The sequence below is a fragment of the Hemitrygon akajei genome, chromosome 1, assembly GCF_048418815.1.
Source record: "Hemitrygon akajei chromosome 1, sHemAka1.3, whole genome shotgun sequence".
NCBI classification, from domain to species: Eukaryota; Metazoa; Chordata; class Chondrichthyes; order Myliobatiformes; family Dasyatidae; genus Hemitrygon; species Hemitrygon akajei.
The window spans coordinates 115,547,275-115,571,214 of NC_133124.1; the positions used below are offsets into that span (position 1 = coordinate 115,547,275).

Below are 23,940 nucleotides of genomic sequence, written 5' to 3' on the forward strand. Positions count from 1 at the left end.
CAGTATGGAACCAGGCCCTTCAGCCCAACTTGTCATGCAAACTAGTCCCATCCACCAGCATTTGGCCCATAGCCTGCTAAACATCTCTTATCTATGTACTTATCTAAGTAGCTTTTAAATGTTACTAATATGCCCACCTCAACCATTATTTCTGGCAGCTCATTCCAAATACATGCCTGCATTTGGTTCAAGATGCTGCCTCTGATGTCCCTTTAGAATCTTTTGCCCCTGATCTTAAACCTGTGGCCTCTTGTTTTGAACACCCCTTCCTTAGGCAAAAGACTGGGACTCATCTTGTCTGTTCCCCTCTGTTAAATAATTCCTCAAACTCCTATGTTTCAGCTTCTTTGTTTAATCGTCCATTAAATTAATGGTTGCCTGATGAAGTTCATTTCTAAAATTTGGCCTCTATGATTTCAACAAGGGAAGCAGAGTAAAGCCCACAGACACCACTATAATGCACATTCAGTACAAGCAGCTGAGGAGGGCTTTCCACATATGGGTTAATGTCACACGCAAGCTCAGTACTCTAGGAAATGTGGTAACCAGTTAAATGAACCAGACCACTAGTTTTATCACTTGAGATGTTCCTAACATACTGAGGGGGTTGGGGAGAAAGGTTACTGGACAAAGACAGGTTGCATCAGCACAAATTTTATCTGCTTAGGTGAAACCTGAAATATAGAGCCTGATGTAGAGTAAGATTCGGCCCCTTGACTTCTAGCACAGAGGCAGGGTGACCTCTCATCTGCCATCCATCTCGTTTCTTCAGCAACTCCATGAATTTTTATTAGAAGTTTCTTACACCTAGGCTAAGCTCACAACAAATTGCCTGACATAGATGAGATGAAGTCGTTCGGTAGCCTCTGCGTGTGTTACGCTGGTCTTCTGGTGAATGACACAAACACACAGTCCTACAATGTCATACGCCAGTGATCACTGGAGCCTCGCAGTTGATAAATGCATCATTTTCTGGAACATTGATTGTTTTACAAGCCCAGTTGACTATTAAGCTCTGTGATCAAACCACTTAGATTCTATGCCTCAGAATCATGAGGAGTTTTAAACTGTAAATAAAAGAAACAGTTTCACCAGCAGGAGTATTGGTAAGCAGACTACATAGATCAGATTTAATTTCTTAAAACAGAGTGTGAGAGGAAGGGCTGGAGATGAGATTTAACCCAGTGAGTTGTTGCGATCTTGACTCCAGCACCTCGAAGGAACAAGCTTTGAGATTTTCAGAAGGGAATTGCAGATACACTCGAAATTTTTTTTAGCAGGAATAAATTTGATAGCACTTACAGAGAACTGGAAGAGGCATGATGGGCCCAATGGTATTGCTGTATGATTTCCTGATAGAAGTGTATCAGATAATGAGAGGCCTTATAGTTGGAGCTTCTTTCCCAGGATAAAGGTGTCAAATACTAGAGAGCACAACTTTAAGGTGAGAGCGAGAAAGTTTAAGGGGAATGTGTGAGGCAAGTATTTTTTTTACACAGAGAGTAGTGAATGCCTGAAGTTCTGGAGAAAGCAGATATGACAGTAGTGTTTGAGCAGCATTTAGACAGACATATAAACATGGAAGGATTTAGATCATATACAGGCAGATGGGATTAGTTTCATTTGGCATCATGATTGGTACGGACATCATGGGCTTAAAGGGACTGTTCTGTTCATGCTCCATGATTGAACGGGGTGTGTTAAAATAGGTGATATTTTTGTTTTAAACATCAAATTTGCTTGACATTTGTAAACGTTGCTGATTTGTATAGCTCTTTTGGTGCTTCGGTGGAAAGAGAGGCAGGGGAGAATCATGCGCTGTTTTCCTCACTGTGCACTGTGCCCCACTAAAAGTTGCAACTAACTTACTGCAGAAACAAACCATGCCACCTGCTACTCAAATGAGAAATTGGTGACGACACTGCCTTGTGAAGTTAATTCTCATGTTTTCTCACATTAAATGCAGTAAGGAGTTTTGTTCTCTGTGCTTGCTGAGTATTAATCTAATGCTGCTGTGGTTGCCGTGAATGAGAATGATGGCCTATTTAAGGATGAACAGGACATTTGTCAGCTGCGTGTAATGGTGCTTTCCTTGTGGCAGTTTAATTTGCTATGTTTTTACATTGATCCTTGTTGAGAATTCACTATGATGTGCCTCTCACTTCCATGCACAACTGGTGCAGGGTTTCAAGAGTAATTTTGGAAAATAGAATATTTTCCCCGAATCAGTATGCAAACAAGCTTAGCAATGTGCCATACTGTCTTACAGCACAGGAAATAGTCATTTAACCTATGCTTGGCCTGAGGACAGTGTGTCTATGTAATCCTCAATCAAAGGGAATGATACAGGCTTAGGCACTGAGAATATTGAAAGGACATGGGGTTGATGCAGGAAAGTCGGGGAGAGGTAAATAAAAAATCAACTATGATATCATCGCCAAGGAATCTTGAGGTCCAAGTCCATCAGTTCGCTGAAAGTGGCCAGGCAAGTAGATAGGCTAATGAAGGATGCATATGGTACACTTGCCTTTATTGGGTGGAACAATGAGGATAAGAGACAGGAAGCCATGTTGCAGCTACAGTACATAAAATGTTGGTTAGGCCAGCCTTAGAATATTGTGTGGAATTCTGGTCACCCCATTACAGGAAGATTATCGAGGCTTTATAAATGGTCTTGAAGGAGTTTACCAGGATGCTGCCTGGGTTAGGCTCGCTCTGGAGCAACAGAGACTGAGGAGAGATGTGATAGAAATTTATAAGATTGTGAGAGGTATAGATAGGGTATACAGTCAAGTCATTTTCCTAAGGTAGGAATGTCCGGTACTAGAGCACTTGTGGTTAAAGTTGAAAGGGGAAAGGTTTAATGGAAATGTGGGCAAGTTTCTTTATGTGGAAGTTGGTAGGTGCCTGGAGCAGGTTTCTGGGAGAGTCATACGATGAAAAAGGCTGTTAGATAAATAAACATGGAATGGAGGATCTGGATCATGTGCAGGCAGAAGAAATTTGGTTTCATCAGTACAGACATTGTGAGCTGAAGGGCCTGTTCCTTGTTCCTGTGTTGTACTGTTGTATGAAGGCTCAGTCAGCAGGTGCATTCAGGAGAGAGAGCAGTAGATTCAAGGACCTTTGGGTTAGTGCATTAAAGTGGGACTGATATAAAGAATCAGTTATTTTCTTATTGAAAGGTAGAGCTGGAGGGGCTGAATGGCAGCCTTGCACTTCTGTTTCTGATATGCCTATGTCTTTGAAACAGTTCTCCCATTAGACCCAGTCTCTTGCTCTTTTGCTATAGCTTTGTAAATGTTTCCTCTTTCAAGTTTATATCTATTGGCAGTGACATATTTTCAGAAGGTCTAATATCAGCCTTCACCTCCTATTAATTCATGCTTGGCCATATTTACTCTAAGTGCAGTGTACTGATCATTGTTAATACTATCCAAGCAACCTTTTGGCTGGGCTCTCCACACACCCAGTTCAATCACTGAGAAGGATTAACAGGCTGACTCATACTAAAATAAAACCACATTTATGAAAGGTGACGAACACTTGTCCTGTTTCTTTAACACCCCATTGTGGAATGACTCCTCCCTTCCCTCTAAGAGTAGTTTTTATCATACTCTAGCTCAGTGGAGCAACCCTTCTTAAAGAATAAATCTTGATCATATTGTATTTAATTCCAATTTATTGCAGGGCAAAAACTCTTCTGAATTGCAGTTACACCATCGTGTTACATTAGTTGTAATACCACTTGAACTTTTGCATAGCTTCACATTAATTCATCTAGGTTGAAATGAAAGAATCTTCAGTGGGTGAATCTTTGCAATCTGATTGAGGTCATTACATTTTATAGGAGCCATTTTTCAAAGGAGTACTGACAGCACTCCAAGTTATTAAATTGCAGCATCAAAAGATGGACCCGCAATCACATTTATGAACTGGGATAGAAAAGCTTGAGTCATGTGCAGTGCAAAGGTTAAGATCCTGATGCAGTTAAGCTTCATCGCCCCCTTAGTGATGACAGTATTTACACGAGCATCTTGGTTTAATGGTCAGGGAAGTGACTTAGCCCACCTCTGGTTTCGGAATAGATTAAGTCAGCAGATTGCATCCCGCAATTATACGCTTTGAAAAGGATTCACCAGATATTTCCAAACCCTAGGGACTTTACATTAAATCATTGTGTGCTGAATGGAGATGTGCAGATTCTTAAAAGATCCACAGTGAACATGTGATCATAGGCTATGAGATTTTTAACTGTAAGTTATTTCAATGGTTATTCACAGTGTTTGAATGACAAGATTTAAGGTCACATCTTACGTTGTGAAAGATTAATTTTTAGAGTGCAGATCAAGAACAAAGAATTGTGTTTTATCATTTTCAATCTCCAGAGATTTTTCTGGTTAGGAGAGGGTACAGAGATATTTCCAATGATTTTACCAATTACTGTACCAAGAATAACCTCAATAAGATGCTTTATTCCCACCTTTCTACTGTCAAGTGATCTCAGTGAAATTTTCAAAGCCAACTCTCCACCATGCCTTAAGAGTATCCCAGACACAATTGCAAGTTAACTTGAGTACATTCTTTTTCTTCTTTCCCCTCCTCTCTTTGTTGAAATTTAGTGCCAGGAGAAGAGGGTTTTCTCCACTCCTTTTTGCTTGTGTGTGAATGCTGTCTTGATATTCAGCGGCAGAATCACCTGTTAAACAGTGCATCCGCAGGCTCAAGGACAGCTTCTATCCCACCGATGTAAGACTCTTGAACATCTCCTTATGCAATAAGATGGACTTCTGACCTCAAATTCTACATTGAAATTCTCTGTCTGCAGTGCACTTACTCTGTAACTGTGACATTCTGTTATTGTTTTTCCTTGTACTACCTCATTGCACTGATGTGATAAAGTAATCTGTATTAATGGCATGAAAAACAGTTTTTTACTGTACTTTGGTACATGTGACAAAATAAACCAATTTATTAATTTACTTGCGCACAAATGCCAAGAGTTTGAGACTCACTGACAGACTTGAGTGGTTTTTCTCCCTATTTTATACCAGGCTATATCTGGCACAAGATTCCAGATACAATTGATTTATAGGATTAAGAAGCAAAATATTTAAGATTATTTAATGTCATTTACAATACACCTGTTCAAAGTAAATTTATTATCAAAGTACATATATGTTACCAATGGTACCCTGAGATTCATTTTCTTGTGGGCATTCACAGTAAACACAAAGAAACACAATAGAATCAATGAAAATCTGTGCTCAAGACAGACAAACAACCAAAGTACAAAAGACAACAAACTGAGCAAATACAAAAAATCATAAGCAATAAATCAAGAACACAAGTTGTAGAGTCTTTAAGAGTGAATCCATAGGTTGTTAAATGAGTTAAGTGTTGGGATAAGTGAAGTTATCCACCCTGGTTCAAGAGCCTGAAGGCTGGGGAGTATTAACTGTTCCTGAAACTGATGTGAGACTTGAGGCTTCTGTACCTCCTTGCTGATGGCAACAGTGAGACGAGAGCATGGCCTGGATGGTGGGGGTCCTTGATGATGGATGCTGCTTTCCTGCAATAGTGCTCCTTGTAAATGTGCTCAGGGGTGGGGAGGGTTTCACCTGTGATGGACTGGGTTGTATCCCCTACTTTTTGTAGGTTATTCTGTTCAAGGGCATTGGTGCTTCCATACCAAGCTGTGATGCAACCAGTCAGTATACTCTCCACCACATATCTGTCAAAGTTTGTCACAATTTTAGATGACTTGCCAAAATTGTGCAAACTTCAAAGAAAGTAGAGGCACTGCTGTCTTCTTTGTAATGACAGTTATGTGCTGGAGCTAGGACAGATCTTTTGAAATGATAACACGGGGAAGTTGCTGACCCTGTCCATCTCTGATCCCCTGATGAGGACTGGTCAATGATCAGCTCTTTGGTTTTGTGTGAGTGAGAGGTGTTTGTTGTTGTGCCACCATTCAGCCAGATTTTCAATCTCCCTCCTTTATGCTGATTCACAGAAGGCAAAGGGTGGTTGTGGATGGTTCGTATTCTGCATGAAGAATGGTGACCAGTGGTGTTCCACAGGGATTGTTCTGGGATCCCTGCTCTTTGTGATTTTTATAAATGACCTGGATGAAGAAGTAGAAGGGTGGGTTAATAAGTTTGCAGATGATACAAAAGTTGAGGGATGTTGTGGATAGTCTGGAAGGTTGTCAGAGGATGAAGAACTGGGCTGAGAAGTGGCAGATGGAGTTCAACCCAGATAAATGTGAAGTGGTTCATTTCGGTAGGTCAAATTTGAAGACAGAATATGATATTAATGGTAAGAGTCTTGGCAGTGTGGAGGATCAGTAAGATCTTGGGGTCCATATTCTTAGGATGCTCAAAGCTGCTATACAGGTTGGCAGTGTTGTTAAGGATGTGTATGGTTTGTTGGCCTTCGTCAACCATGGGATTGAATTCAAGAGTCGTGAGGTAATGTTACAGCTATATAAGACCTTAGTCAGACCCCACTTGGAGTACTATGTTCAGTTCTGGTCACCTCAGTACAGGAAGGATGTCAGTGCTATAGAGAGAGTGCAGAGGATATTTGCAAGGCTGCAGCCTGAATTGGAGAGCGGGCCTTATGAAAATAGATTGAGTGAACTTGACCTTTTCTCCTTGGAGTAATGGATGAGAGGGGACTTGATAGAGGTGTATAAGATGATGAGAGACATTGATTGTGTGGATAGCCAGAGGCCTTTTCCCAGAGCTGAAATGGATAACACGAGGGGGCATAGCTTTAAGGTGCTTGGAACTAGGTACAAGGGGGATGTCAGAGGTAAGTTTTTCACACAGAGAGTGATAGGTGCATGGAATACTCTGCCAGTGACGGTAGTAGAGGGATACAATAGGGTCTTTTAAGAGACTCTTAGATAGGTACAATGAGCTTAGAGAAATAGAGGGCTATGCAGTGGGGAAATTCTAGGCAGGTTGTAGAGTAGGTTACTTGGTCAGCACAACATCGTGGGCCGAAGGACCTGTAATGTGCTGTAGATTTCTATGTTCTATGTTCATGACCACCTTTGGTTTGGCCCACAACAGTGATGTCATCAGCAAACTTAAGTATGGCATTGAAGCTGTATAAAGCTGCACCATCATCGGTATAAAGTGAGTAGAGCAGGGAGCTGAGCACGTGGTCTTGTGCTGCACCTGTGCTGATGGTGATCGTGGAGGAGATGGTGTTGCCAATCTGAACTTACTGGGGATTGCAAGTGAGGAAATCAAGGATTCAGTTGCACAAAGACGTATTGAGACCTAGGTGTTAGAGCTTACTCGTTAGTGTGGAGGGGATGATGGTGTTGAATGCTGATCTGTAGTCAATGACGAGCATCCGGACATATCCGTTTTCACTGTCCAGATTTTCCAGTGAAGAGCCAATCTTTTATGATGGTAGGTAAATTGGAGCGGAACCAAGTCATTCCTCAGGCAGGAGTTGATGTGGGAGGTGTGGTGGGGTGGGTTAGTGGGTGGAGATGTTCATCAGCCTTACTACTTGGGGAAAGGAACTGTTTTTGAGTCTGGTTGCCCTGGTGTGGATGCTAAGTAGCCTCCTCCCGGATGGGAGTGGGACAAACTGTTCATGAGCAGGGTGGGTGGGATTCTTTGATATTGCTGGCCTTTTTCTGGCACTTTTCTATATGTATGTCCTTGGTGGTGGGTAGTCTGGTGCCAGTGATGATTGGGCAGTTTTGACTACCCATTGTAGAGCCTTCTGTCTGTTGCATTTCAATTTCCATATCAAACATCAATGAAGTATACAGGTCCACAATCCCTTATCAGAATTTCTGAAATCCAAACAGCTCTGAAAGTCGAAGTTTTTCTCGCCAACAGCTGACATCACTCAGGTGTGATGTGCTGGCAGAGGCCGCCAGAAGTCAGTTGTTGCTCAGCGCTTGTACTGTTTACACGTGTGTTTGCTGTTCGCTGATATTTTGTGTTCACTGTTGATTTTGTGTTTAATTTCACTGAAAATGTCAAAAAGAGCTGCAGATACCCCTACGGGTAGCAATGAGAAAAAGAAAAGGAAGCATCTATCATTATCAATAACGCAGAAAGTGGAGTCACTGCAGAAGCTTGATCGTGGTGTGTCTGTGCGGCGTCTTACTGAAGAATATGATGTCGGAACTACCACTGTGTATGATTTAAAGAAACAGAAAGACAAGTTACTGAAGTTTTATAGTGACAGTGACATTTATTTCAATAAGTCATTTACCATGTGTTTGATTCGGTTCGTTTGAAGCTATATATTTTTACGTTTTATTGAATGTTTTTGTTGGAAATAAAATATTTTTCTTGTCATTATTCCCTAAACAATACAGTATAACAACTACCGTAGATTCCGGACTACAGAGCGCACCTGATTAAAAGCCGCTGGCTCTAATTTTAGAAAGAAAATCAATTTTGTACTTGTACAGGCCGCACCGGATTTTAGGCCGCACCGGATTTTCGGCCGCAGGTGTCCCACGTTGTAATATGAGATATTTACACAGAAAGATATTACACGTGAGGATTTTTTAACTTTTAATTAAATCCATATGGTAACATAAACAAATACATATTGCAAATGCTTTTTTTCGAACCGTGCCTGTAACGCGGCTACTTTTAAATATACGTTGCGTATACTTTTTTACTGAACAACATTCCAATATCTCCTAACGACTGGTAAAAAATATATATACTGCAGCCTACCAGGAAAAGTTATTGATCGCCTTTAACTTAAAAGCAGCGTTTTCGCTCCGCCGCTCGCCCCCCGCCTTCCCGTTTATCGCAAACCGGCATTTTTCCCACAAGACGCGGCGAAACCGGGTGTGACGTCATAGCATCCCGGGATGTAGTACAGAAAACAAATATAGTTAAAACAGTTCTAACTTTAACTAACAAATGAATTACTAAGCGAAAATATTATAAACTAAATAACTGCCATAAAGGCAGCACAATGCTTTTCTTCGAGTGTTTTCCATGTTGATGAGGGTGAGTACAAATGACTGATTTACAATAATTTAATTGTGAAAGTGCGCTTGATTTATCGTACAATTTCATTGGACCTCTGTGAACTACTCATCAATTTTATTGGTCTACTGTTACGAGGCAAAATGTTTTTGGCGGCATGAAAAAAAAACATGCATTAGCCGCACCGTAGTAAAGGCCGCAGTGTTCAACGCTGTTCAAAATGTGGGAAAAAAGTAGCGGCTTATAATCCGACATCTACGGTATATACATAGCATTTACATTGTATTAGGTATTATACGTAATCTAGAGATGATTTAAAGTATACGTGAGAATGTGCATAGGTCTGGAGCTTCGCCAGGTCCTGAAGTCCACCCACGCTGAGACAGGTTAAAAAAGGGACTTAAGCCCCAAGGATTTCGGATAAGGGATTGTGGGCCTGTATTAGGATGCTCTCTACTGTGCTTCTGTAGAAGGTCATAAGTATTGATATGCATATTCCAGTGCTCCTCAGCCTCCTCAGAAAGTAGAGGCATTGGTGAGCTTTCTTGATTGTGCAGGATGAGTCTGGGACCATAAGAGGTTGTGTGATATGTTTGAAACTGCTCAGTTTCCACTGCTGTGCTACCGATGTAAAGGGGGGCACGAGTGGTTCTGAGTTCTCCTGAAGCTGATAACCATCTCCTTTGCCTTGTCGACATTGAGGAAGGAGGGGTGAAAGGTATATTCCTAATCTGTTGTTATTTTTATTTAATTTAGTTTTTAATTATTACAAGGGTTTAGATGTTTTTAAACATTCATTATTTGAATTGTAATAGTTTTGAAATATTCTAGCATCAGGTTTGGGGTTTGGGTATTTGATCCTCCACAATATTCCATGTGGGAATTTAAACTGGAGGTGGCAGTGTTTTTTTTATGAGGTTGAGTTGCGAGCTCGACGTCAACCCGACACAGATGGAGAGCGCGCTCAGGGGTGGTCTGTCACTGGATCAAACTCGGGAACCTCCGTTCTTGAGCCCGGCACTGATCTTACTGCGCCACCAGCTGACCTATAAGCAGATTATTGATTAAAAACCCTCAGCAGCTTTGGTAGAAGGCAAAGCTATGTCCACACCAGGCCAAGGCCCTGTCACTGTTGGGACCTCACTAACCAACTTGAGAGTGTGGTTGACTGGTCCAGGTAAAGGCAGGGAGTTTGCCCAAACTTGCATGATCTGGCTCATTATATTGAAGCACGTTGTCACTAGTTAAGATTTTGTTAAAATGCTGTCCCTTGCAATGATAATTTCAAAAGTTCAAAGTTTATTTATTATTGAAGTGGGTATACTGTATACAACCTTGAGATTTGTCTTGCAGGCAGCCACAAAATCCAACAGAAAAAAAACAATAGAACCTATTTTAAAAAAGAAGGCAGTCAAACACTCAACATGCAAAAAAGTCAAATCATGCGAACAACAAAAGCAAACGAACAGCTGAAGCTCACTAAAGTGAGTTCACAGCCGCGAAGCCTGTTATCACTGCAGCCAGTCTAGTAGCTTGCTAGTTACAGGCCACAGCCTCAGTTCAATGCAGAGATGAGTGAACTTCACAGTGTGTTGAGTTAAACAGTCCCATCCCTCACTTCTGGCCCTGACACCCTGACCTTCTCAATCTGGCCTGGTGCTTAAATCATCCAAACTTCAGGTTGTTCCTCACTCTTGGACCTGGGCCCCACTTCCTCTATTAGGCCCATACCTGACCTTTTCAATTCAGCCCAGTGCTTAAATTGATCAAACCTTAGGTCTTTCTTAGCGCATGGGCTTCCCTCAGTGCAGCACTATCAAATTGCTTCTGTGTACTCCAGCAATGGCCGTTCTCTGCCCTTGAGTCCAGGCCCCACCACCTCACTTCAGCCCATACACCCCATGCCACAACTGTTGTGCAACTTAAAAGACTTGAGTTCACACACCACAAAAATGGCACGTCATGTAGGCGGTTCAAAAGCTCAACTCCAAAAGGGAAGTTACAGGCAATTGGTTACTGTGATAAAGGAAACAGCATTATGAAGGACCCCATGCACCCCTCATACAATCTCTTCTCCCTCCTGCCATCTAGGAAAAGGCTCCAAAGCATTTGGGCTCTCACGACCAGACTATGTAACAGTTTCTTCCCCCAAGCTATCAGACTCCTCAATACCCGAAGCCTGGACTGACACCTTGCCCTATTGTCCTGTTTATTATTTATTGTAATGCCTGCTCTGTTTTTGTGCACTTTATGCAGTCCAGTGTAGGTCTGTAGTCTAGTGTAGCTTTCTCTGTGTTGTTTTTTTTTATTACATATTTCAGTCTAGTTTTTGTACTGTGTCATGTAACACCATGGTCCTGAAAAACATTGACTCATTTTTACTATGCTCTGTACCAGTAGTTATGGTCAAAATGACAATAAAAGTTGACTTGACTTGAATTGTCCAGAAATAAAAGGGTAATTAATAGTTAATAGTTTTGTTTGCTTCTGACAAGAAGTCACTGTGCTTCACCAGCGCCATCTTAAATTGTTTTAATTTGTGCATTACTACAGCCATTCCTGTGGAAGGTTCCTGTTTCCCTCCTGTATATAGAAACTGCTGAATCTATGTAGACTTGGTAATCCAGCCATCATTAACCTGACTGGGGAGGAGGGAGAAAATGAAGTGGGGAGTGCAGAAGAAGGAAAATTCTTGGAGACTTCAGAATTCCACCTCTTAAATCTGTTAGCTTTACTGCTCCTTAGTCAATAAGAAAGAGCACTGTTTCAATTAAAGCTATTTGAGGAGACAATGCAATGGTTTCAGTCCTCCCCCAGTTGAAAGTGTTAGATGTTTATGTTGCTTTTTGTCATCCTGTCTGAGTTGGGAAACTTTACTTGCGTTGGTAGTGCAAGGTGTACGTTTGCAGATCAGCTGTGGCTCTGCATGGATTTGGAGCGGAGTCCTGGCATGATGACAACACCATGGGCAGTGAACCGCATTACACTGACTGTATGGAAGTAATGATGCAATGTAGGCCACTTAATAGAGAAAAGAATTCAAACACACACACCAATGACGTTTCCCAGCACTTCTCAAAGTTCTAAATAACCTTGACCCTAAAGTTATTTTATTTCAGCCTTACAAGTATTGTTTTTGGGGCAGTCATTGATAATCTGTAAAATGTCCTAATTGGCAATAGCCATTGCATTGGTAATTTAGAGAATCTACCACAGGGAAACAGGCCTTTCAACCCATCTAGTCAATACAGGTTTTATGTCCCATAAGGGCTCATTCTGAACTAATCATAGTAGTACATCTAATCCTTCCTTTCTTCCTCATGGGTTTATCTACCTCGTCTTAGCATGCTTCAGTGCTAATTGTCTCATAGTTTCTTTTTAATTATTTACAAGATGTGGTGGTACCAGCATAGTTAGCATCTAATGACCATCTCTCATGCTCTTAAGCAGTTGACAATGAGCAGCCACCTTGAGTAGGTAGATCCAGGATTTACAACTTGCAGATATAAAGGACAGGGATATATTACCAAATCAGTGATTGGGAAGGGGTCCTGCAGATGGCAGTGATCCCCTGCACCTATGTCCTTTTTGGGGATAGAAAGTGCTGGTATGAGTGGTGGTAGCGAATTCCAATTTTGATCATGCCTCTAGATAAGGGATTTTTCTTTGTTGGGTTTATTAGAAACTCTCTTATTGATGGCCTTTAGTTTTGCGTACCCCAAAAATGGAAGTAATTTCTTGAATCTCTGCAATCCACTATCTTTTGGCCACAGGTATTACTATAGTTTAAATAAATTAATATTCTCATGAGTTACAGAGCCATTGAATAATACAGCAGAGAGAAAGACTCTTCAACCCAACACATCCATGCTGACCAAGATGCCCACCTCAGCTGGTTCTGTTTGCCCATGTTTGACCCATAATCCCTTTAAACTTGAGGTTCCCAACCTTATGCCATGGAGCCTTATCATTATCCAAGGGGTCTGTGGACCCAGGTTGAGAACCCCTGCTCTAAATCATTCCTATTCATGTACTTATCCAAATATACAACTGCAACATGATGTACCAATTTCTATATTTGTTGCTCTGACTGATGAAGGCCAAAGTGCCAAATATCGTCTTCACTCAATCTGTGACAGCATTTCCAGTGGACTATGTACAGTACCTCAGGGCTACCATTCACTGTGGAAGTCCTACACTAGCTGAACTTCCCAAAGTGCAACACCTATCTGAGCTGAAAGCCATTCGCCACTCTTGTCCACTGGTGGTGGATGGAGAGATTTTAATTAAGTCAGTATATTGCTTTGGTACTTAAATGAAAAAGTCTATACTAATTGCAATGAGATCAGTATTGTATAAAGTACATTAGCTTTTCAGATCCTTTGAGCATAACTGATATTTCTTTATTTCTGAAATTCCAGGCATAGTTTCCAAGGCGTATGAGTGTCGTTTGAAAGGACAAGGGGCACAGTTTGTGGAGACGGCCGTTCCATTCAACACACCTCCAAGCACGAATTCTACTGAGGTCACAGGCGATTCGGTCAGTGGCTGCGTTCAACAGCAGGAAACAGCTGAGCCACTCGGGCAAGTCATTATAATCCAAGGCTATCAAGATAACTATGGGGAAACTATCCCCATTGATGCCTCGGTGGAAGCCACAGCAGCAGCAACTCTCCAGACATTGGCCATGGCTGGCCAGATGGCCCAGGTGGCAGAGGTGGTCCACATCACAGAGGATGGCCAGCTTATAGCCACTGCACAAGGTGCCAGCCAGCTCGATGGTATGATGCCTGGGCAGATTCTGTCACAACACCTGGCGTCGGGCACCACCCAGGTTGTGGTGGTGGAGAGTCCCGTTAGAGGAGGGGAGGCTGGGGAAGCTGCCGTGACCATGGAGACCCTTGGTGATCCCAGTCACGTAATCGAGCATGTGGTGACTCAGGAAGAGTCGGCAGGGCAGTCTGCAGATGTGCCCACAGCCCTGGACGCACTCCTGTGCGCCATCACAGAGCTGGGTGCGGTGGAGGTGAGGTCAACCGAGCAGGGAGGCAGCGAACCCGCCCAGGGGGAAGCTGGCACTGCCAGACCTGCCGTTGAGGAGGTCACCCCAGTTCCAAGTGAGCCACTAGGGACAGAAGCCCAGGCCTCCCACGAGGAGCAAGTAGCAGATGAAGCCACGAAGACTGTGGAGGTGACATCAGAGGTCGAACAGCCTGTAGCCATCAACGATACCACAGCAGAGACTATGCCTCAGGCTTCCCTCAGTGACATGGTGCAAGAGGTCCTACAGTTTACCATGTGTGACATAAGGACAGCCAGCCACATTGTGAAAGATGGCATCACACAGGTGATAGTGACCAAAGAAGGAGCTGCTCACATGATGGAGGGGGCCTCCCAGATCATAATGCAGGAAGGCGAGGAGCAAACTATAACCACCCGTGGCCACCCTGTGCAGCTGATAGACTCTGATGGCAGTATATCGCAGTTAATCGTCTCGGAGGAAATCGCCCAAGCCATGGTTCAGGAGGCCACCACTCATATGTCTGAGGAAACAACTCACGTTATTGTTACCGAGCTGCCCCACGGCATGGTGAACAGCATGGGCTCCAGGACAGTGACAGAGCTTTACCCTCATGGTGTGATGGAGCTGATGGCAGAGGGTGTTTCTGCCCTCAGTCACCCAGTGACGACCATCGCATTGACGGAGTGCTACACTGAGGGCAGGTCAGAAGTAGTCATGACAGAATTGCCAGCGGGGGAGGAGCAAGAAATGGAAGTAGGTGAGAGCCAGGAGGCATGACCAGCCATCAGTAGGGGAGGAAGGTTTATTAGAAAGACAGAATTGCAAAATGTGGCTAGTATGGCATATGTCAGTGATTGAGAACCTGGCTGTGGAAAAATGATTGGGATGCAGCGCCCACTATCTCATTAGATTCAGATTCAGCGAGGATTAGCTTATAATAATGACTTCACTGGAGCAAAGGAATTTTTAAAATTCATTGTCTGTGATAATACAGCTCCACAAGTTATGGGTACAAGATGCCTCTAAGAGGAGCACAGGAGAGCGTGCGTGATTTGGCCTGCATTTTGCCATATTCTGTACCTCCATGATTTCTATTATGCAGGTTTGCTTATTCCAGCTGTCATTTAAAGTGGAAAAGATCGAAAGCGGTAACAGAGAGAGAGGAGCTGAAGGCATGTAGGTGAGGAAAAGAGAGGAACTTTGGCAAATGCTCAGCAACAGTCTTAGTCTTGAGGGAGGTGGGGAAGGTGAGAGATCATCTCAATCTCAGGGAGTGATGTGGACATAGGGGGACCAAAAGTGATGAGAAAGAAACACGGTTTAGAAAGGTTCAAGAGATGAATCATTTAATTGGGTGACTCAGTCGATCTGTGTTTAGTTCTGACTTGAGCCCTAAAGATCCTGGGTGTGAGTTGCCTCTGGTCTCCAGTACAAAAGCTCTGATAGCCACGTATTTCTTTAATTACCTTCCTTCTACAAGGCAAAAGCAGAAACTGAGCTAAAATCTAGTCAGAAAACACAATGACGTGGGTGGAGGAACTAAGAAGGGATTCCCTGCATTTTCCTAACTTTGCATTTGGCTTTTGTCAAAGATGCTAGGAGAAAAATAGGTTCAACCAAGTACTGCATACCCGGTCACAGTGAAATGCTATATGCAGTTAGCTATTTATTTTGGTTATTCCAACACTGATTTTTCTCCAAACTTATAAATTCTGAAGAATGCATCAATTTCGGCGCTTGTTTTCTTTTGTTGTACTTATTTTTAAGAAGGTGGGGAGAGGGGCAGCTTAACTGCTCAGGTGGCCTGTTTATCTGTACAATAGATGCAAGATGATACGATAATATGTGCTTTTTATATTTGACAATCGTTAGTATGGCTCTGGAAAAAAGGAAAAGTTTGTGTTTTTCTTTTTGTTAAGTGCTTGTACCAATAAACAATTCTGTTTAAAGAGAGAAAGAAAGAAATTTCTATAATTCATAGATCCCACTTGCATTTTCAAGACTACAAGCAATTAAACAAAATTGACTAAACTTTTTTAAAGAAAGAGAATTAGGTGCTTGGCTGGAACCCAGTATTTTAAGTGATTCATATGTTTACCAATTATGAAAATAAGCCCTGTTTTAATGTACAATTAGTGAATAACAATATAATTATATGATGTGTTTTACACACAGTGCAGCAACCAATACACTCCTAAATCTGTCAAATGCATATAAATATTATTTTATACATTCTTAACAACTTAATAGGTTCAGATCTACTTGATTTTATGCATCTGCAAAGTCCTTGTGTTTCATTCTGTGGCAAAAATATTAATGGCATCCTTTGCAAAGAGGAACATTCAGAAGTGTGTGAAGCAGTGAAGGAAATGAAGTGACCACCAGCTGTATTGTCCACTTTGCCTTGCAGCTGCTGTACTGGTCCCGTTCACTGAATATCACGACACTTTTTGTTCTGAGAATGACGCACGGGAGCACAAATGTTAACTGGGAATCCAGTTACTGAGTGTTTAGTGAAGGAAAACATGCCAGCTTAAACCTGGATATATGGGCACTGATTTAATCGGGAGAGTTTTCTTCCAAGCAACAACACGGGTTAAATGCTGCTGCTGGAATATTGCTGCTTCACTCGTAACTATTCACCTCATGGCCGTCAAGTCATGTAATGCCGTTCCGATCATTCATTATCCCGGAGCTCTAATGCAAGCAGTGATTGTCTGAATATATTTTGCTGGAGCCTTTATTCATTGAAGATGGTGACTGCACATGTATTGCCTATTTTTAATCAAAATATACTGAAACTGTGCAGGTTCACCTCTGGCTGTAATACCGAGTCTGAACACTTGTATCCGATACTCACTTTTATCGGCAAGATGTACTAGATCTCAGGAGTTTGCACATGAGAGGTTTGGATGCAATTATAAACAGACATGTAGAGGAAATATAAATATCATTTCAGAGGCCAAAGAGCAAGAAGATAAATGGCTAGAAGAAAAGCTGCAAACTTCTGAATCAGACCAGCGGATTATTTATAACTGACATGCAAAGCTCAATCTCTAGGTCAGCTGATCTTGGAGATATTGTCATGTCTTTGACTACCCAGGTTGCTGCTGCACTTCAAGATGACGTTCACGGAGTTAACATTGAGCTCATTCAAAGCAGCTGCTTTATGAAAATCGCACAGTTTTTATGTGCCTGGGCTGTACACAAGATCCTTACGCACAGAACTACAGATGGATTCTTGCAATGACGTTACTCATGGAGGACCGGTCTGACTATCTTTCAGGTGGGACATTGAAGTGAGGCCCCATTTGTCCACTTAGATAAATATAAAAGATCCCAAGCAAAAAAAGAACAAAGAAGCTAATGCCCTGTCCTTTGCATTTTTACTCAAAATGGGTGGCCTGATCATTGTGACAGAGCTGCTTTTAGGAGCTTGCTTACCTGGAAATTAAATTTTGTGTTAACCTGCTCTACAACAGTGAGCATACTTTGAAAGAAGAAACAAAAAGACAATAAACATGAAAGATCAGAGTAAACACTGGTTGTAAACTGTCTTCGTGACATCCAGAACTGTAAAATCTTTTTCGTGATTTTCTTTGGCTGCTAATACTTGCTTCCATCCTGATCCAGATACAAACTAAAAATACTGCTTGTTGGAATTACACTGAAAGCCAAAATGATCAACATTGGCGACTAAGCTTGCTTCTGGCTTATTTCCACCACAAGTCATCCCAATAAAAAAATATAAAAGCAACTGAAGCAAGAGCAATCTACTGATTGAACTCAGCGGGTTGATCAGCATCTGTGGGAGAAACAGAATTTGTCGGTACTTCAGTGTGAAACATTGAAAGTTCCTTTTCTCCCATGGATGCTGCTCAACCTGCTGAGATCCTCCAGCAGCTCGTTTCTTGCTCCAGATTCCAGCATTAGCCGTCTCTTGCGCCTATGCGAGCAACTAAGTTGGACACCTCTCCAGGCTTGCCAGCAGCAAATCACAATGCAGGAGTTCTTCCCTTCTCTTTCCTTTTCACCTTCTCCTCCCTTCAGATTCCCTTCTTGGTTTTGCCTCCTTGGTCACATGCTTCCATTTCCAAGTTCACTTTTTATGATTTTCTGCTTCATTCTGTTGTTGTGTTTGAATATTTAAGTTTGTTTAATAAAAGGTTAATTGGAACATCATATGTGTAGTGTATGTAAAACAAAAGGTGTTATAGCAATGTTACTTTCAGAACACCCAATGCCTTGCAGAAGCAACAAACTACTGATATAAATGAAACATTTAACATGTCTTCCTGCACCTAGAGGAAATCAATATCAAATCCTGAGAAAAAGATTTGCGTAAATTGGCCATGTCTATGCCGCTTCTGATTTTACACGCATCTATAAGATCACAATAGACAATAGACAGTAGGTGCAGGAGTAGGCCATTTGGCCCTTCTAGCCAGCACTGCCGTTCACTGTGATCATGGCTGATCATACACAATCAGTACCCCGTTCCTGCCCTCTCCCCATATTCCTTGACCCCGCTATCTATAAGAGCTCTATCTAACTCTCTCTTGAATGCATCCAGAGACTTGGCCTCCATTGCCTTCTGGGGCAGAGCATTCCACATATCCACCACTCTCTGGGTGAAAAAGTTTTTCCGCATCTCTGTTCTAAATGGCCTACCCCTTATTCTTAAACTGTGGCCTCTAGTTCTGGACTCACCCATCAGCGGGAACATGCTTCCTGCCTCCAGTGTGTCCAATCCCTTAATAATCTTATATGTTTCAATCAGATCCCCTCTCATCCTTTTAAGTTCCAGTGTATACAAGCCCAGTCGCTCCAATCTTTCAACATATGACAGTCCCACCATTCCGGGAATTAACCTTGTGAACCTATGCTGCACTCCCTCAATAGCAAGAATGTCCTTCCTCAAATTTGGAGACCAAAACTGCACACAATACTCCAGGTGGGGTCTCACCAGGACCCTGTACAGCTGCAGAAGGACCTCTTTACTCCTATACTCAGTTCCTCTTGTTATAAAAGCCAGCATGCCATTAGCTTTCTTCACTGTCTGCTGTACCTGCATGCTTGCTTTCATTGACTGATGTACAAGAACACCTAGATTTCATTGTACTTCCCCTTTTCCTAACTTGACTCCATTTAGATAGTAATCTGCCTTCCTGTTCTTGCCACCAAAGTGGATAACCTCACATTTATCCACATTAAACTGCATCTGCCATACATTTGCCCACTCACCCAACCTGTCCAAGTCACCCTGCATTCTCATAACATCCTCCTGACATTTCACACTGCCACCCAGCTTTGTGTCATCAGCAAATTTGCTAATGTTACTTTTAATCCCTTCATCTAAATCATTAATGTATATTGTAAACAGCTGCGGTCCCAACACTGAACCTTGCAGTACCCCACTGGTCACAGCCTGCCATTCTGAAAGGGACCCGTTAATCACTACTCTTTGTTTCCTGTCAGCCAGCCAATTTTCAATCCATGTCAGTACTCTGCCCCCAATACCATGAGCCCTAATTTTGCCCACTAATCTCCTATATGGGACTTTATCAAAAGCTTTCTGGAAGTCTAGGTACACTACATCCACTGGCTCTCCCTTGTCCATTTTCATAGTTACATCCTCAAAAAACTCCAGAAGATTAGTCAAGCATGATTTTTCCTTCATAAATCCATGCTGACTCGGACTGATCCTTCTTCTGCTATCCAAATGTGTTGTAATTTCCTCTTTTATAATTGACTCCAGCATCTTTCCCACCACTGACGTCAGGCTAACCGGTCTATACTTCCCTGTTTTCTCTCTCCCTCCTTTCTTGAAAAGTGGGACAACATTAGCCATCCTCCAATCAGCAGGAACTGTTCCTGAATCTATAGAACATTGGAAAATGATTACCAATGCGTCCACGATTTCTAGAGCCACCTCTTATCACCCCTCATTGTCTTCTGCTCCAATGAATAAAACCCTAGCCTGCCCAGCCTCTTTCTATATCTCAGTTCCTCAAGTCCTGCTTATGAATATTTCCTGTGTTTGCAGGGTGCTTATGGTTTGCTGGACAGTGCAAGAACAAGCCCTATTCCTTAGTGGGTAACATGATCCGCTTTGGTCATGAGTTCAAGTCCAATCCAGCAGACAAAATCCAGGTTAATATTCCTAGTCATACTGTTTGATGGATAAGACTTTAACTGAAGTCAGACCACCATGTAAGATCCCACAGTAGAGCAGAGAGTTTCTCAAAATGTAAACACAAGGGATTCTAGAAATCCAGAGCAACTCATGGCAAATGCTGGAGGAACTCAGCAGGTTAGGCAGCATATATGAAGGGGAATGGAGTCCTGATGAAAGGTCTTGGCCCAAATTGTCAACTGTTTATTCCCCTCCATAGATGCTACCTGACTGCTAAGTTTCTCCAGCATTTTAGGTGAGCTTCTCAAAATACTTTTAACCAATATTTATCCTAAAACTGACACCACTCAAACAGATATTCTTGTTACTAACTGTTGAATTTTTTATACCACATCTGACAGCCATATTTTCCACAAATGTGAATACACTTCAGAAATACTTACTTGGCTGTGAAGTGTTTGAGACATCCTGAGGTTGCGAAAGGTGTGACAGAAATATTGCCTTCTTATTTACAAGAAGAAAACATTTGCAGAAAATTATTGCACGTTAAAGACTAACTGAAGGCTTGCATCCTTGGAGAATTGTCAGTAATCTTCTTCATCTTGCAAAGATCTTAGGAAGAGAATCGTTCTTGTTCCTCCACTCCCTGTTCCTGACCCAGGTGGTGGTGAATTGGATGATTTTTTGGATGACTGGATGTTGTTCTATTTAGTACTCCCAATAGCCTTAAATTCACTTTAAAAATGTTTCACAATATTTCAATAAATTTTACAACAAACCTGGTAAGTTTAAAAGGAATTTAAGCAACTGAATCCAGTGAGTTACAAGAGCACAATGAAATGAAGCCTCAGTGTGTTTCAAGGAGTATGGGACATGTAACCAGGTGAGTTTCCGAGGAACATGCCCATCAGCACCCAATGCATCAGATGCCAAACCATCAGGCTTTCTGAACAATCAGACAACAGATCATCAGAGTTTTACTGTATTGTGTGATTTGTATTCAAAAATTTCAGCACTAATTTTCTTGTGATGAAAAGAGATTCCATTACATCTTTTAAAGGCACGAGGGTTACCACTGTTGTTATCTCACCATTAACAAAGCACGGAATGCATCGACCCTAACTCTTTCTGCTGCCACTAGTTCAAATCTGGTGGACAAGTCCTCCAGTTTCAGCTGTTTCGTTCATCTCAGCCTTCAGTCTATAGCCAGGATTGCAAAGAACAAAAGTCTCCTCGAGCTTTTAAATTTCTGCCTTTACCCGTGCATGTGTGGATGGCAATAGGTGGTACCCAATATGCACCAAAATAATAGCAAGCTACGACACCCTCACTACTTTTATGTGTTAATAAATGGAAGAATTTTAGGACAACAGCAATATCTTGTACTCTGGAGGGTGAATGGTAGCAATCCGCTATCTGAATTGATTGCCCCTTTTATCCCATTGTTCATCAGCGATCCCTTTGTGTATGTATGCCTACTGTTCATCTTTCTGTATTGATCAGACAACTCCAAACCAAATTCAGTTATTGGAGCTCCCTTTCCCAAACTTCCCTTTCCACATGGAAAGGGAACAATTAACCATTAATGTGCAAGTTAACCAAAAAGAGAGCTATTTTCCCTTGGGCCATTATCCGTATTTCTCTTTTGCTGGAAGTTGCACTTTCCCTTTAGTTTCGTCCTTGGCAATGTGGTGTGGAAATATAATTCAGAGTGAAGAAGTATAATTGGTAATTTGTTTATTATTGTCACATGTCCTGAGATACAGTGGAAAAACTTCACATGCTTACATACAGATCATTTGAAAACTTAAATGCATTAAGATAGTGTCATGGTCTGGTCGGTGAAGTCCACATTCCGGTTCATGGTCCGGTCCATGGAATCTGGATTCCGGGTCTTCCGGCTGTCCCTTGTTTCAGTTGGGCTTAATCATAGGCACCTGATGCTCGACTTGGGACTGGGAATATAAGTGGCCCTGGGTTCAAGTGTAGGTGCTGGTTCGTCTCGTCAGTATCCCATCCTCGCCTCTGTTGGGTAAGTCAGGCTTTCTTTGCCGTTACCCTGAGGCTGGACTGTTCCCTTCCTTTCCCCTTCTTTCTGTAGGCCTTGGCTGAAGCCTCGCCTGCTACCTTTCGCCTGGAGCCTCGCATTTTCTCACCGTCAAGTTTTACCGCCAGAGCAAGACCGAAGCCTTGCTGTGTCTAGATAAGGAACCGTCTTTCCTTGTTTGGAACTGTCTCTTTGTGTCCTCGCCTTCGCTAGGTAGGTCCGGCTGTTTGCCACTACACAGTGTTAGGAACTGTCTCATAGTGTTCGGCTTTCTGTGTATGATCACGGCCCTATGACCTGTTCCCAAGGAGGGGTCCCAGCTCTGTGTTCCGCGTTCCTGTCTCCCAAGTCCAAGTCTGAGCTTCACGTCCTCATCCAGCCCAGGAGTCCCGCGTCCTGCCCGCATGTCCAGTCCTGTTGCCTTGCCACGTCTTGTCCTCACCTAGATCCGGAGTCCGAGCCTGAGTCAAGACCCAGGTTCCGGATCCCTGTCCGGTCTCTGGCTCGGAGTCCTTGTCCAGGTTCCAAGTTCCTAGTTCCTCATCCAGGTCCCGCTTTCCTAGTCTAGTCGTAGCCCAGGCCCTGTATCCTAGTCTCGTCCAGGGCCTGTGTCTTGACCAGCGTTGTTTTCTTCCCCATTTCCCTTACTTTCTTGACTCACCCAGTCCTGTTCCTAGTACTTCAGTCTCTACGTCTTGCATTGGGGTCCACTCTCAACACCCACCTTATGACAGATAGTACAAGGAAAAAGCAATAACAATGCAAGATATAGTGTTACAGTCAGACAATAAGGTGCAAGGGCCTGTGACAAGGCAAAATGTGAAGACAAGAATTTATTGTACGAAAGGTCAGTTCAAGAATCTGATAACAATGGGATAGAAGCTGTCCTTGAGCCTCCAGGTACATGTTTCAATCTTTTGTATATCTGCCTTATGGAATAGGGGGAGAAGAGAGAACGTCTGGGATGGGAGGGGTCTTAAGTCATGTTGGCTACTGTACAGGGGGTGGCGGCAAATGTAAACAGAGACAATGGAGGGGAGGATTGCTTCTGTGATAGACTACAGACATTTCAGACAGTTTCCTGCAGTCTCAGGCAAAGCATCAGGATAGGATGCTTTCTATGGAGCATCTGTACAAATTGTTGAGGGTCAATGGAAACATGATCCCTTAAGGTTGTTATAGCCAGCTCCCTTACCTGTTAAATGCTCCCAATGCTGCGTGCCTCAAATAGCCTCTGACATCCAGGTCCAGTGCCTGGCCTTCGCATGTGGCTTACCTACTAAGCCTGGTGGAACTGTTTCTACTTATAGGGGAAGGGGCAAAGGTGGGTCACTGGCGCCTTGAAACCAGTTGCTTCGGGCAGATATGGCTCATCAACCAAGGTTGACAGCTCACCTAGGAAAAGGAAAACTCAGATCTCAAACCTCCACTGCCTTGCAGCTATACCCACTCATGGGGAAAGCTTCGTGAGTAAACCCTGAAGGAAAATTCTGGAGCTGGAGTCCCTAAGGCAGTCCTACATTGAGTTCAGCACTGACTGGCAACTCCTGCGATGCTGCTGCTACCAAACTGTATTGGTCTCTGCTGTTACTTTGGGTTCATCAGAAGCGTGGGGGGTGGGGGAACTTGCTCTTCATATTGAACTGCTCAGGCTTGCCTAGGATCTCTAGTTTTCAGTTTCCTTTCCTTATAAAAAGAACCACGTTTACCTCAACTCTGCCCCTCATGATTGTATACACTTCTA

The 23,940-nt window shown here is 42.7% G+C and overlaps 1 protein-coding gene across 2 annotated transcripts in view; it reads left to right on the top strand.

Moving 5' to 3' along the window:
* The window catches only part of znf407 (zinc finger protein 407), a 464,904-nt gene extending 448,779 nt beyond the window's left edge, over positions 1-16,125 (top strand). For both annotated transcript variants that reach the window (XM_073050486.1, XM_073050495.1), the window contains exon 9: positions 13,412-16,125. In XM_073050486.1, the coding sequence (XP_072906587.1) occupies positions 13,412-14,790 (1,379 nt within the window). In that variant the 3' untranslated portion in view covers positions 14,791-16,125. The remainder of the gene's footprint in view (positions 1-13,411) is intronic.
* Positions 16,126-23,940: the final 7,815 nt, after the last annotated feature.